General features: G+C 35.6%; 1 protein-coding gene across 1 annotated transcript; it reads left to right on the forward strand.

The window, feature by feature from the left end:
- Nucleotides 1–7,253: 7,253 nt before the first annotated feature.
- Nucleotides 7,254–9,104, forward strand: LOC141663626 (protein DMR6-LIKE OXYGENASE 2-like). The gene is made up of 3 exons (XM_074469414.1): nt 7,254–7,796; nt 8,221–8,548; nt 8,661–9,104. The coding sequence occupies exons 1-3, from the start codon at nt 7,354–7,356 to the stop codon at nt 8,928–8,930; spliced, it is 1,041 nt and encodes a 346-aa protein (XP_074325515.1). The 5' UTR covers nt 7,254–7,353; the 3' UTR covers nt 8,931–9,104.
- The last annotated feature ends 6,536 nt before the right edge of the window (nt 9,105–15,640 follow it).

Consider the following 15,640-nt stretch of genomic DNA (forward strand, 5'->3'; position numbering starts at 1 on the left):
TTAATTTATACATTATTAAACAAAATCATTCTAAGCTACATTACAGATCTTTCAATTGTTGAAAAAAATATACATACTGTAGTCACCAGACATGACATATGCGTGGGTAGCTGTCACAGGCTGAGATATATTTTGTCGGCTATCTAATCTGTTCTCATCCAGAGGTTGGAGAATCGGATCGCATATCTGTCCACGACCTCATCGCTTAACAGCTAAAACGAATACTAAATATGAAAACGATGACTACAAACTATCGATAACAGCGTTTAAAGAAAACAAAGAGCTAGTATGATTATGCAGACTCGTACCAGGACCGTTGTCATCAAAGGTAGTAGAACGTTTGCTCCCGTTCATAGCTTATTTGGTATGTGATTAGTCCTATCAATACAAATGTTTAAGAAAACAGAGAAGAAAACCCTTGATTATGCAGATTCATATCGGACCGAGGTCATGGAAGATAGTAGATCATTTGCTCCCGTTATGTACTTTAACCTACGCGTTTGTCATTACGCGATGAGCCCAGCTTCTGTCATTACTGCAAAACAAACAAAATAAGTTTGGTTAAACATTATCAGACAAAACCTTGAACAAAAGATAACAAAAAACATGTAACACAAAATCAATAGCAGATGATGATGTATACAATTATTCATGTTCATGTATAATCATACATCGATAGTAGAACAAAATTCATGTTCATCGATAGCAGATGGCTGTAAAAAATGAAGAAGAAGAAGATAATGATTATCAAGAAAAGTAGTAACGAATTTTGAATTTGAATAACTGAAGACATGATTTGTGGATCTGTAATTGATTGGGTATAAAAACAAATCAATTTTAATAATAGTTTTCATCTTTTTAAAATTCAAAAGTGATTTTTTAATAATTATAAATACCATTTAAGATATGGATAGTCCATGGATCTTTGCATTTTTGTATAGAAATTAGTTGATTTAGGAATATGGGTCGACCCACTGGTCAAATTTTAAAAATATGGGTCAAAATAATTACAAAAGTGTCATTCTTAGTACAAATTTTTAGGAGCCTTCACTAGTACAAATTTTGTGATTATTTAACCATTTTTACCGACCTGTTCAAACCAAACTATAAATAGACCAAATATTCACAACTTTTCCATAACATAACTATAAAACATATATATCTTAAACCTTTTCATCATTAATGTATCGGCAATTGAAAATTGTCGACACAATACACACGATATCTTTGTAGAATCATCCTCATGTGTAAATCAAACAACCAAACATTAATCACATAAACATATATGAACACGTAAATAAAAACCCAAAGAAAAAATTGGAAGAATGGGAAAAAATAATGAAACAATCGAGAATGATATATGGATATATTAGGATCATCCTTGTTTTGTATACTGTAATTTCAAACAAACAGAGATTAATCAAATGCAAGTATATTATAAACATACACATATACGAACATATAAATAACAAAAAATCATTAAGATTGAAGAACATAAGAAAACATAAAAAGAAAAAAGAGATGATTGTATGAAAGGAGAATGATTTAAAAATTAGGGCTAATCGGAGGAGATAATAAAGATTTTGAATTTGACAGTAATGGAGAGTAACTGAGAAGCAAGTAGGTTATTTCGAAATCTTGTTAGCGTGGAGAATAGATCTTTGATTAAGGATAATAAAGATTTTGAATTTGACATTAATGATTATAAAGGAAAGTAGTAATGATTTTTGAATTTGAATTACTGAAAAACATGAATTGTGGATCTGTAATTGATTGGGTATAAAAACAAATCTATTTTAATAATATGTTTGATCTTTTTAATATTGATAATTTTTAAATACCATTTAAGATATGGATAGTCCATGGATCATGCATATTTATATAGGAATTAGTTGATTTATGAATATGGGTCGACCCACTAGTCAAATTTCAAAAATATGGGTTAAAATATTTACAAAAATATTATTCTTAGTACAAATTTGAGGGACTCTTCACTAGTTCTCATTAATATATAATAGATATAAAGTTGTTATAGTCATACTATAATAAAAAAAATCACATTTTTAATCACGAAGATACTAGTTGCAATAATTTGGTAAAATTTGTCAAGAAATTTCATGTAAAACACATATGAAATCTTTTACTTTTATTTTATATCAATTTAGACAACAATCATGAAAATACTAATTGTTAAAATATTAAAAAGTTATTTTAGGAATTAAATAATATTAAAAAGTTAGTTTAGGAATGAAGTATGAAACACACAACTAATATTCGTCTTGAATTTCGTATATTTGTTAATTAGTTATCTTTCTAAATGTAGGTGATAATTAGTTGTCAATTGTCTCTTGAGTGCATAAATACATGTATAAAGTTGTTAGAGTCGTAAAAATATATAAAAAAAATTATTACATCATTAATCATCAAGATACTAATTGTACTAATTTCCTAAACTTGGTTAAGGAATGAAGTATTGAACATATATGAAAAAATATATTTTTATTTTACATCAATTTACATAGTAATCACTAAGATACTAATTGCGGATATTTAAACAAATTAGTTTCAGAATGAAGCGTTGAAAATACATATAATCTCTTACTTTAATTTTGTATATTAATTATTAGGTTACTATTATAAAATTAGGTGAGATGTAGTTGTCAGTTTTCTCTTAAATTTCATAAAACTTTATAAAAATATGCGAGTTGTAAAATTAAGCATACAATTGTTATAGTTATAGTACTTTTGAAAAGATTATTACATTCATAATTGTCAAGATACTAATTGCACTAAGTTCTTAAAATTAATTAAGGAAATTTATTAACATTATGCATTTTTTTGGAGTGACCTTTCACATCTAAAACAACTTCACCGTCAAGGACCACAAGACTAGCTGATGGTCTAACTCTTTTATTTGTGAACTTGACGAAATATGGTGTCATTTTTGTTGGATCAGTATCAGTCGAAGAAGTTCCCTCTTTCTCTGTTTATTCATATTTTGTGGAGCCGGATCCCTAAATTTTCACAGATAAATCAACATGCATCGTACCAACATTTAAAAAATATCAAAACTTCAGTAATTAGAAAAACAAATTCATACATCCATGTAACTAAGATCAAGCATATTCTCTGCAATTATTTTAGCATAATAGTCTGTATTTGCTGCTTCACCATATTCAGCAACATCAGAGGCAAAGAACACTGAGTGGTCATCCAAATAATTTAACTATAGTAAGACACATGGATATAATAAAGAGTAAAGTGCACTGCATGTACGCGCACTATATGTGTCAGACCATTTGAGATATTAAAGTAAAAAACTCTCACTTTGTGTACTCGGACTTTCACTTTTTTTGCAAATTATGTACGTCCGTTAAATATGGTCAACTCCGTTAGTAAGCTTAGGGGTATTTTTGTCTATCCATTTTCAAACAAACCAAACAAACTAATACACACTAATCGACTGTAATTATTTCAATTAACCCGGCCCGATAGCCTACAGAAAGCCCAGTATCACCCCACAAAACCACTGGCCGGTTAACTCGAGTTTGTCTCTTCGGTCTCTCTCCCAAATAAAATTGGTGAAAATATCACCAAACAGATCTCTCAATAATATCTTCACAAAACCACTGCCTCACAAAACCACCAACAATTTCACTAGCTCGAAATCATCCTAGTCTTTCCCAACAGCGAATCCGCCAACAGGCAACTTCCAAATCGTCAGTCTAATCACAACCATATCATTAATGAAACTGTTCATTATTCACATCGCCTTGCTTGAGATCCCGATATCAGGATGAACCTGTTTGAGCACCTTGAAGATGTCTATCTTGTAAGTCTCCACGCTCTTCTTCACTCCCTTCTTCTTCTTGTCTGCTGAGACGCCGCCGGCTTTTTTTGGGAGCTTCTTTCCGGCCTTGGGGTTCTTCTCCGCCGGTGCTTTCTCGACGGCCGGAGTTTTCTCCGCTGGCTTCTTCTCAGCCGGCTTCTTCTCTGCTTTTGGTGCCATTGATTAAAGCTAGGGTTTTAAATTTGGGGGATATGTTGATGAATTTGAAATTGATTAAAATGGCTAAGTTCAAAGTGGTGGATGATTAGGTAACTTTAGGAGCGAAAAGGGGGAGAAGTTAAATTAGGGTTGAATAATATGTACATATCTAATTGAAGTGACGATTGAGAGTTGAGATCTGTGTGTTTAAATTAGAGATGAGTATGAATATGTGATGATGATGATGGATTGATTGTGCAATTATAATTACTATTCCGGCGTGACCCTCTTGGGGGAGGTTTTCCGACTAGCGTGGTGATGATCAGAATTAAAATTTAAATAATCATGAAGCTAAAAAACTATTTAATTTTAGTAAACTTTATTTATTTTAATAAAATATAGTTTTATTGTTTTATATCATTAAATATGATTTATACTGCAAATTTAGACAGAAAAGACTGAGATGCCCTTGCCAAAATTAACGGTGTAAGCTTTATTTGACGAACGTACACTAACCAAAAAACAGTTCAGAGTTTATATACACAAAATGTTAGTTTTTAAAGTATAGTACATAAAGTGGTCTGACACATATAGTACACATACACAAAGTGCACTTTACTCTATAATAAATTATGATGAAATATGTGCATGATGTGTTTGAATCAAAACATCTTCGTGGAAGATGAGATTCAGACCTTTAAACTCACCCGTTATGCTGTTGAATCCATGCCACATCCTAGTCAAACGTACTTTGATGATAGTCTTATCGGGTTTCAAAGAAAAAATACGACTGAAGCGAGGACCTTACATTATGCAGATGATGAGCGAAAGTGTTTGTTGTTCGGAGAATTTTTTGAATATGAGTTATAAATATATGTAGAGTTGTTTATATAGGATAAATATAGTTGTCAGCATAATTTATGTTGATTAGATGAAGCAATAATTGCATTTTTGAAGATGCTCTTTATTTCTGATTGGTTAAATTTATTTTATGTCAAATATCATAAGGTTACATAAATCGATTGTGAGTTGTCAGAACTCATAAGTCACTCAAATATCATATTAATATGAGTTGATTATGTTGTAGAATTATTTATATTTCTTACAAATAATAGTTGTCAATATTAATTACACGCGAGATTTATGTTAATCGTATAGTTGTCAGAAATGAGAGCTAACACATTAATTAAACGAAAAGATACAGTCAAACATAAAGATTGAATAAATGAAGTGCTTGATTTTTGATTAGTTAATGTGATTGGTTGGAAATTAAAACATAATTGTCAGGAATTACATGCAATATTTGTTAGTGCGCATTATGCCATAATCAAAGTTAACACATTAATTATATGAAACGATACAATTATATATGAAGATTAAGTACATCATGCACGTGATTTATCTTAATTGTATAGTTGTCAGAAATGATAGCTAACACATTAATTAAACGAAAAGCTACAGTCAAATCCGAAGATAAAATAAATCATGTGTGTGATTTATGATTGATTAAATTTGATTTTTTGTTTGTGATTGGTTGGAAATCAAAACATATAATTGTCATTAATTACATGCAAGATATAAGTTAATGCACATAATGCCATAATCAAAGCTAACACATTTTTTTATTGTAGGTAAATCCTACGGGCTCACGCAATAGCCTGCAAACCACGTGAACCAAGGTAAACCGCATTTAAGCGACAGACTCTAGCTCATGAGGCATATCATAAATTCTCCTTCCGTGGGATTCGAACCTGTGACCAAGAGGATAGTTATCCCCTATTTAACTAACTGAACCAACCTTTGCGGGCTAAAGCTAACACATTAATTATACAAAAAGATGCAGTTAAATATGGAAATTAGGTAAATTATGCGCGTGATTTATGATTGGTTAAATTTGAATTTTGTTTGTGTTTGGTTGGAAATCAGTCGAATATCACATTATTACATTACCTGAATCCAGATTTGTTCGAATAGTAAAGAAACAATTAATATTATAAAAAGAATTGATTAATATGTCACAAAACTTTAACAAAACATAAGACGATATTTCGAATGTCACATTTTATATTCTTATAAACTAAAAAAATATGTTTATACCGGAGATATGATTTTAATCTACATAATAAAATATAGGGATTTGATTTGTAAATTATAGATATTTAAAACAAATTGGTGAAATCCGAAATTATATATTTATAAATTATAAATTTGTTAGTAATGAGAAAATCTAAAATTGTATATTTGTAAAATAAAGATTTGTTAGTAATGGGAAGAAATTCAAAAAGGAAATAATTTTATTAAATTTGTTAGTAATGTTTAAAAGTCAAAAAGGGAAATATTTTTGAATCTGAATTTGAATTAATGATAAATGTATATATATATTAATTAGAGTGATTAATGGCTAACCCAAGTTGGTTAACGTTATGATTAAGTCTCCGAAAAAGGAAATAATTTTGTGAATTCTAATTGGTCGAAATTGAAATGGTGGCTCCTGATTGGCTGAAAATTACGGGAAAATATCTGATTGACTAACTATATGGTGTGGTAGACTAAACTTTTATAAAAAAAGGTAATAAAATGTATTATTTTATATGTTTCAATAAAGAACTTGTATATTAATTTACACTTTAAAAGTATGAAATTTAGAATTTTGAAATCCGCGCTTGAATTTGAAACTTTAGGATTTTGAACCCGAAACAAAATTTTGTGAAGTATGAGCCACGCTCAAATATTTTTGAATTTATCTTGAATTTTTTTTTGCTAAACAAAATTTTAATATTTATAATACACCTACTGCATATGAATAACTATAGACTAGCATATGACAAAATAATGTTAGCAAAAACTTGTACTACGTGTCTCATCCAATTAATTATATGTTATTTTTCAACACTTGACACGTATTTCAAGATAAATATATAGTAAATTTTCGCAATTTAGTTTTAAAAATTTCTTTTTTTTTTGTAATAAATTTTAAATATTAAATTTTTATTTAAAAAAACAAAAATAATTTATATAACTATATTTTAGAAAATTATTAAAATATGTACCCGAACTCACGTCTCCAACAAGGTCAAACCGATTGGGACAGAGATAATTTTGAATATCAATTTATTGCCGCAACAAATCTTATTAAAAACTTTAGCTTTTTTCCCGGAAGCCAAAGACAAATTTTAGACATATATCCCGTAAATTTGAAAAATGCGAATTTGCTGACGAACCAGACAAGTGAGTGTCCAGGTTCAATGTAACCCCGGGTATCATTTTATCAACTCTATAAACACACATTATAAAAGGTGTCACAAGCTCTATATCTCCTTTGCCAACACCAACATAATTTTAAAACAGACATACATAAATCAAACATGGGAGAAGTTGATCCAAGCTTCATTCAAGCCATTGAACACAGGCCTAAACTCACTGTTACTGAAGCTCAAGGCATTCCTTTGATTGATCTTTCCATATCAGACACACAACTTGTGGTTTCGCAAATTGCTGAGGCTTGCAAGAACTGGGGTTTTTTCCAAGTGATCAATCATGGGGTACCGTTACAGCTGCAAGAGAAAGTGTTTTTAGCATCTAAGAGCTTCTTTTCGCAGTCGAAAGAGGAGAAGCAGAGGATCAGGAGAGATGAGTTTAATCCTCTTGGATATTATGACACTGAGCATACCAAAAATGTCAGAGATTGGAAAGAAGTTTTTGATTTTACGGTCGAGAATCCTATGGTTATGCCTGCTTCTCCTGATCCTCAGGACAAGGATGTTGAGAAGTTCATAAATCAGTGGCCTAGGAATCCTAATTATTTAAGGTAATTTATCATGTGATAACTATTTTGTATCTGTACAGTAATATATTTGTGAGATGTTAGAGTCCCAAAACCATTCTCAATTGCTGCATTGTCAGAATATTATGACTATTCTCTCATAAATATTAAATAATATGGAGCCCTCGTGCTTACATATGACTCCCACGGAAGTCACATGTTATTTAGGAATATATATTTGGGATATCTTTTGGGAAACGTAGCACTGTTCTTTATCTATTTAACCACATATAGCCTTTCACGTCTAAGATTCGGTTGTCACTGATGTTATTTGCTAGCTGTATATTTACGGTCATGTTCTTGTAATTTCGCTGGATGTAAGCACGATTTTAGATAGACAATTGAGAAAATATAATTAAAGCACCCCAAATGTACCGTTAAAATTTGTGAATAACACTTTTATTACCAGGGAGCTTTGTGAAGAATATGCCAAGGAAGTAGAAAAGCTCTCTTTCAAAATAATGGGGCTTATAGCCTTGAGCTTAGGTTTATCAGCAAACAGGTTCGATGAATTCTTCAAAGACTCAACCAGCTTTATTAGGCTCAATTACTATCCTCCCTGCCCAATCCCTGACCTGGCCCTTGGCGTTGGTCGCCACAAGGATGCTGGTGCCCTCACTGTTCTATATCAGGACGACGTTGGAGGACTTGAAGTGAAGCGCAAAACTGATGGAGAGTGGATCAGGGTCAAGCCGACTCCTAATGCATATATCATTAATGTCGGTGACATAATTCAGGTACTATTCCTAGCTTTGTAAACTATTGCATTGATGAGTTTAGTTGCAATTTATATGGACAGCAAAGTGTTCAAGCTACTTGTCTGACCATATTGAGGTTTCTATTAAACAGGTATGGAGCAATGACAGGTATGAAAGTGTGGAGCACAGGGTAATGGTCAATTCTGAGAGGGAAAGATTTTCCATTCCATTTTTCTTCAATCCTTCGCACTCGACAATGGTGAAGCCTCTGGTAGAACTAACAAATGATGAAAACCCTGCCAACTACAAGGAATATAACTGGGGAAAGTTTTTTGCAACCCGAAAACTCAGTAACTTCAAAAAACTTGCTGTTGAAAATATTCAGATCAATCATTATAAGGTCTGCATAGCTGAAGAGTAATCAGATGTTAAACTTCAATAGATGTTATTGTTGTGATGCTGTACGGAGGTCAATAAGTTGTTCGGTTTTAACGTTCAGTTTATTAATGCAATGCACATGCTGACATGCATTTGCAGAATTATGAGATGAAATGAAGTTTAGTATTGTACCAAATAAATGGTTCTTCTTTTCTTCTTTCGGCCTGGCAACTCAAGATTCTTTTTGCTAGTTAAACATACTAACACATGACACAACCACCTTGTTCTTGACAAAGTTCGAACCTTCGATATATGGTAAAGGGAGATACCGATACACTAGGAGGTGTTGGGTGCAACTTGAGATACGCACACTCTCAAAACAAAAGCTGAGCCTGCAATTTTTTCTTTAATCCCTATAACAAATGAGTGACGACATTTATTTAAACAGTTAACAAACATTTATCAACCCTTTCATAACTTAACAAAAGCATCTTGCTACCTATCAAGAAAATAAGATCATGCATCGTTGATACTTTTCTGGTAACAGATTAATTCCGTAACTATCAATGTCATTCACATGTGAAAGCTGTTAACTGCCCCCATAGTTTTGACATCAACATATTAAGATCTCAACTTGGTTTTGTTAAAGATACATACTAAGAAGCATCTGAGATCTGAGTAACTTGTAATTCAAAATTTAAACATGCAAATTATCAAGAAAATGTTATGAGCATCAATTGTTTACACGAGTGAGTTTGCTCGGATGATTTCCAAGCTCGGCATCGAAATAGGGGCAAGAGGGGTCACACGACCCCCTCAATTTTTTTTTTTAATTTCTGTATATATTAAACAATGTATACCCTTAAAATGAACCCGTAACAAATATCAAATTGAGGAAAAATAGAATAATTTGAGGCAAAAATGATCTGTGATGCACTAGTTTTATGATAAAGAAGAGTCTTTTTTATTAGATTTTGGGCAAATATCTCACACTATTAATATTGTACATGATGTACATTTTATGCTCCGGGAATGTAAAGAATTAGGTGTGTTTGATTGATGGTTAATGTGTCCGGTTAACGGGAATCGGAACCTTAAATCTGAGTGATAGTGTTTGGATTACCAGTTCAGTGATGGGGAATGGGAACCTCATTCCCTCTTGATGGGTAAATTAAACCCACCATATCCCTTTAATTTCCATTTCATTCTCATTCCTATTAACCTCATTCACATATCCTTCATTATCATTCCTGATTTCCACGGTGCATCCATACGTCCCCTTAGAAAGTACCTTGTGTATTATGAGTTTCACATCAAACCGTGTAATCATCGAGGAAGTGAACAATGGTTTATTAGGGAAGGATATGGATATCTGAAACATATTAATCGGACCACATTTTAAGGAATTTAGTCTGACTATTATAACATGAATTAATCGACCATAACATTTTAAGGATATTGTGACAGGTTCTTGACTTGCTCTAAAAAATGATTTTTGACCTGATTTTAGGTAATTAAGTTGATAACTTAATTTATAAACATTAATAATAAATGATTTTTTAATATTATTTCCGACCCCTCTAATTTCGGAGCTAGATCTGCCACTCAAATGATGATTATATTCGGGTACTGGTACTATGTATTATGGTAGTTTGTAGCCCCGCTACTGTTGATGATATTCTTCTGCTAAGTTTTGAGAAATTGTCAAAATTATGACATGAATATTGATGGCATCAGATTTGTAGTCTCCCTACGGTTGTAACCGTAAGGACCAAAAAATTTAAAATGTGGCTTCACCCATTCCATTTCCCTGTGGATCTAAGAAATTTATTAATAATAAAAAGTCGACGGCCCCGTAGGCATGACGCGCCTTCGGAGTCCGTAAGATATAGTATCTACAGATCACGAATGATAAGAAGTTATCACCGAAAGTCGAATGTCCGTAAGCCGTAAGCCCCACTACTCAACCTTATCCTCTAAACTTTCACACATGTCATTCCTCAAAGTACCATGTCATATCCCCTCCTTCTCTCTACCCTCCACGTGTCCAAGTAACCTATGATAGTCATCTCCCCTACCAAACTAAAGGACAGCTGGCTAGTCAAAGGGAATGAAAAGGGGAATCAAAGGAAAGAAAGGCAACAAGACAACTAAAAAGAAAACTAACACACACACCCTACGGACCACACCCAGAACCACTAAACACGCTATCAAATTGGCGCCGCCGTCGGGGAACCAACGAAGAATACTAATCACCATACCACGACGACTCCCCTTCTTCTTTTGTCTAGTAAACCCCCCATAAAAAGATGAGTAACGGATCAGATAATGAATCCCATACCTACGGCAGTTCTTCTAAAATGCCCAATAATTCTCCCATACATATCATGTTATCTAATTTAAGGGCTCAACAGAATTATATGCAACAGCAGATGGACCATTTGACAGCGCAGATGGCAGCCAATCAACAAGAAGCCCATCACCCTCAATATTACCCAGAAGTTGTTTCTAGTTCTTATCTGGGGAGACGTTCTAGGTCTTCCTCACCTAAATATCCTCAACCAAGTTTACAGGATGAATATTCCCAAGGCTCTTATCCAAGCTACAACACCCTTCGATCTGGGGAAGGCCCTCCCCATAGGGCCCGAAGGACTCCTTCCTCTGAATCGTCAGGAAACGGTACTTCACATGATGAAGGAGGATCCCGGTACAGACTGCCAACCCCAGCCCGAAGAATCAGGAGATCTCCGTATCAGCCAAGGAGAGTTCATCGAACGGCTACCCCCATAGAAAGACAGGAAGATATGATGACTCGTCTAGCCAGGTTAGAAGGTCTATACCCCGGAGCTGCTGCTGATGCAGCTACAGGAGGGTCGCCCTTCACTGAAACATTGGAAGCTACGCTTGTCAATCTCGGGGTAAAGATCACCGGTTTAGAATCATTTAACGGTACTTCTGACCCGAATGATCATTTAAGTTATTATGAAAATTTGATGATATGTCATAGATACAACGACATCACCAAGTGTCGACTGTTCATCTCAACTTTCAAAGCCTATGCTAGAACATGGTTCTCAAGCTTAGCTCCCAGGTCTATCAGCTCTTGGGAAGAGTTCAAGGTATTATTCCTATCAAAATTCCGTGTTAATACCCCTCATGTTGTCCATACAATATCCCTAGAAATGTAAAGCAAGAACAGGGCGAGACCCAACGAGATTACATTGAGAAATTCAAGAATGCGGCCTCCAAAGTTAGAGAATTGAAACAGACAAGTGCTGTAGACTCCTTCATCCGTAACATGAACTACCAGAAATGCAGAGATTGCTGTAAAGAGCTATGCAATTGAGATCCTGCAGACCTTTTTGAGGCCTACACCATAGCTTCAGCTTATATTGCCACTGATGAGAGGATTCGTGCGTATTATCCTTCGGCTCGGGGAGAAACTGCCTCATCCAGCCGAAGAGCCATGCAAGTAGATGGGATGGAGGACTTTAGGGGGAGAGGCCAAAGGAATTTTCCAGCAGATCAAAGGGCTGTCCCAAGACAAATCCGAGAAGAACCCAACTTCACCTCTTTAACTCAAACTCCATCTTATATACTTCAACAAATAAGAACCAAGGATTTTTTCCAACTGCCTAATCCTATGACAACACCCACAGAAAAGAGAGATTGAACCCGCTTCTGTGATTATCATGTAGGGATCGGGCATAACACGGATTAGTGCACCTCACTAAAATACTTCTTGGAAAGGCTAGTGAAGAGGGGACTCCTGAATGATTACCTTCCTCCTCGGGATCGACAGGACCCTCAACGGTTAGAAGGTGCCGCAAGAGCCGCACCCCCACGGCATGTGGTCGATATGATAGTAGGAGGGAACGTGACGTCCTGCGATATCATGCAAATAGATCCACCACTTCAAGCCTTTCACCTCACAGGCACCTCCATTTCCTTTTCAGATGCTGACTACCCCAGGGGAAATATGTGTCGGAATGGCCCACTTACGGTTACTCTTGATATGGCTAACCAAGATGTCAAGAAGGTGTTGATTGATAATGGCTCCTCTGTGGATATATTTTTCAAACACGCCCTTAGAAGAATGATCTTGAATACTCCACTAGAAGATATGAAGCTTGAAGAAGTACAGGGGCCTGTCTACGGCTTTGAGAATCATGTTGTACCTGTTTAGGGAGCCATTGACATCCCCACTACTTTCGGCACTTCTCCGCAAGAGATCACCGCCATGGTTAAATATTATGTCATTGATATGGCGTCTCCTTACAATGCTATCATCGGGCAGCCTACTTTGTTCTTCCTAGGAGCTATTATATCTTCTCCTCACATGAAAGTTAAATTCCCAACTCCCATGGGACCGGGTGAGTTGATTACTGATCCCGTAGCCTCTCAGTATTGCTTTTCCACTACTTTGAGCTTGGCTCAAACTAAAAAAAGGAAACCCTACGAAGAACAGAAAGAAGGAAGCTCCCCTAAAACCCTAGAACTTCCCAAGATAATACTTCGCAGGTATTCTTGATTGAGAGTTCATTTTCCTATTCTGAAACTTCTCTGACAAAAGCCGAACTCCATCGCACACCTAAAGTTGAGCCAGGGGAACCTGTGGAAAATGTTGAACTAGTAGAAGGGGATTCCACTCGATGCATTTTCATCGGATTGAGCCTGCAGCCCGTCCTGAAGCAAGAGCTTATTCAACTTCTACGGGAATTCCCATACATTTTTGCCTGGAGACCCGAAGATATGCCAGGCCTTGATGAGCCCGTTGATATTTATAGACTCCATGTTGATCCCAATAAAACCTTAGTCAAACAGAAAAGGAGAAATTTTGCACCTGAAAGACAGCAAGCCACAGATGAAGAGATCAGCAAGTTACTGAAAGTAAAATTTATCTACGAGATACAATTTCCTGAGTGGATATCGAATGTTATGTTAGTCAAAAAGTCCAGTAGAAAATGGCGAGTTTGCATTGACTTCACAGACCTAAATAAAGCCATTCCCAAAGACTATTATCCCCTTCCCACTATTGACCAGTTGGTGGATGCCACTGCCGGAAATGTTCTCTTTAGCTTCTTAGATTCCTTCTCAGGGTATAATGAAATCAAACTAGCTCCCGAAGACCAAGCTAAAACAGCATTTATTACTCATCACGCGGTATATGCTTACCGTATTCTTCCTATGGGGTTAATGAATGTCGGGGCTACATATCAGCGAACCATAAACAAGATATTTTTCGGCCAAATGGGGAGAAATTTGGAAGTATATGTAGACGACATGATTGTCAAATCCAAATCTGAAAAAGGACATCTGCATTATCTGAGAGAAACTTTTTTAACCATTCGAAATCACGGTCTTCGATTGAATCCCTCCAAATGCACCTTTGGAGTGGCAAGCGGGAAGTTCTTAGGCCATATGATTAGTGGACGTGGGATAGAATTTAACCTAGAAAAGGTTAGGGCCATACTAGAAATGCACCCCCCCCAACAACACCTAAGCAAATCCAGTCGTTGAATGGGTGTTTGACTTCCCTCCGAAGATTTGTTTCCAAGTTGGCTGAGAGAAGCATCCCTTTTTTCGATGCCCTGAAAGGAGTGAACAAATCTAGAGACGTGTAATGGACGCCTTCATGCCAGGAAGCTTTCGATTCCTTAAAAAGCTACTTGTCATCTCCACCAGTTCTCTCCAAACCCCTCTCAGGAGAACCCTTGTATTTGTATCTGGTTGTAGCCCCATCAGCCGTAAGCTCATGTTCGGTTTGTGAAGAAGAAGGCAGACAGTTCCCTGTGTACTATATTAGTCATGTTCTACGAGATGCAGAAACTAGATATCCCACTATTGAAAAAATGGCATATTTCCTTCTCCTTGCTAGTAGAAAACTCCGCCCCTATTTTTAGGGACACGATATCAGAGTTTACACCAATCAGCCCCTTCGGAAGATCCTTCACAGACCCGACCTCTCTGGAAGATTGGTAAATTGGGCCGTAAAGCTCAGCCAATTCAACATCACCTACCTGCCTCGCCCTTCCATTAAAGGTCAAGCTTTGGCTGATTTTCTAATTGAATGCTCCGCACCTTCAGAAGTTGAAACTCTCACGGAAAATTCTCCCCTGCGGGAACATCTACCTCCTCCATAGTTGTTATTCATTGACGGGTCCTCCACCTCAGATAGTAGTGGAGCTGGAGTCTTGTTGATAATCCCCGAAGGATTCAAAATCCAGCAATCTATAAGGTTCAGTTTCCCTGCTACCAATAACTGCTCAGAGTATGAAGCACTTCTAGCGGGCTTAAGACTAGCCAAAGCCCTTCAAGTACAACACGTAAAGGCCTACAGCGACTCTCAACTCATAGTCAACCAGGTTCTTGGAGGATTTACCGCCAAATCCCCCTTAATAGAAATATCTTGAAGAAGCTAGAGCCCGACTCCTAGAATTACGCATCAATTCCCTTGAAGGGATCATGCAAGAAGAAAATTAAAGAGCTAATACCTTGGCAAAGATAGCCACAGACGAAGACCACTCCCCTTCTATGGGTCTTTACAAAATCTTGCTGACATCCCCTTCGGTAAATCCCCTGACCGAGCCAGCTTCAGAAATACTAATGCTCTCTTACATCCCTAATTGGATGACTCTGATCTATCTTTATCTACAAGAAGGAATTCTCCCTCAATCTAAGAAGGCTGCTCAATTGTTACGCTCCAAAGCTGCTCATTACACTATCATGGATGACACTCTTTATCGAAGATCT

Source organism: Apium graveolens, chromosome 6 (assembly GCF_009905375.1).
Source record: "Apium graveolens cultivar Ventura chromosome 6, ASM990537v1, whole genome shotgun sequence".
Taxonomy (NCBI): Eukaryota; Viridiplantae; Streptophyta; class Magnoliopsida; order Apiales; family Apiaceae; genus Apium; species Apium graveolens.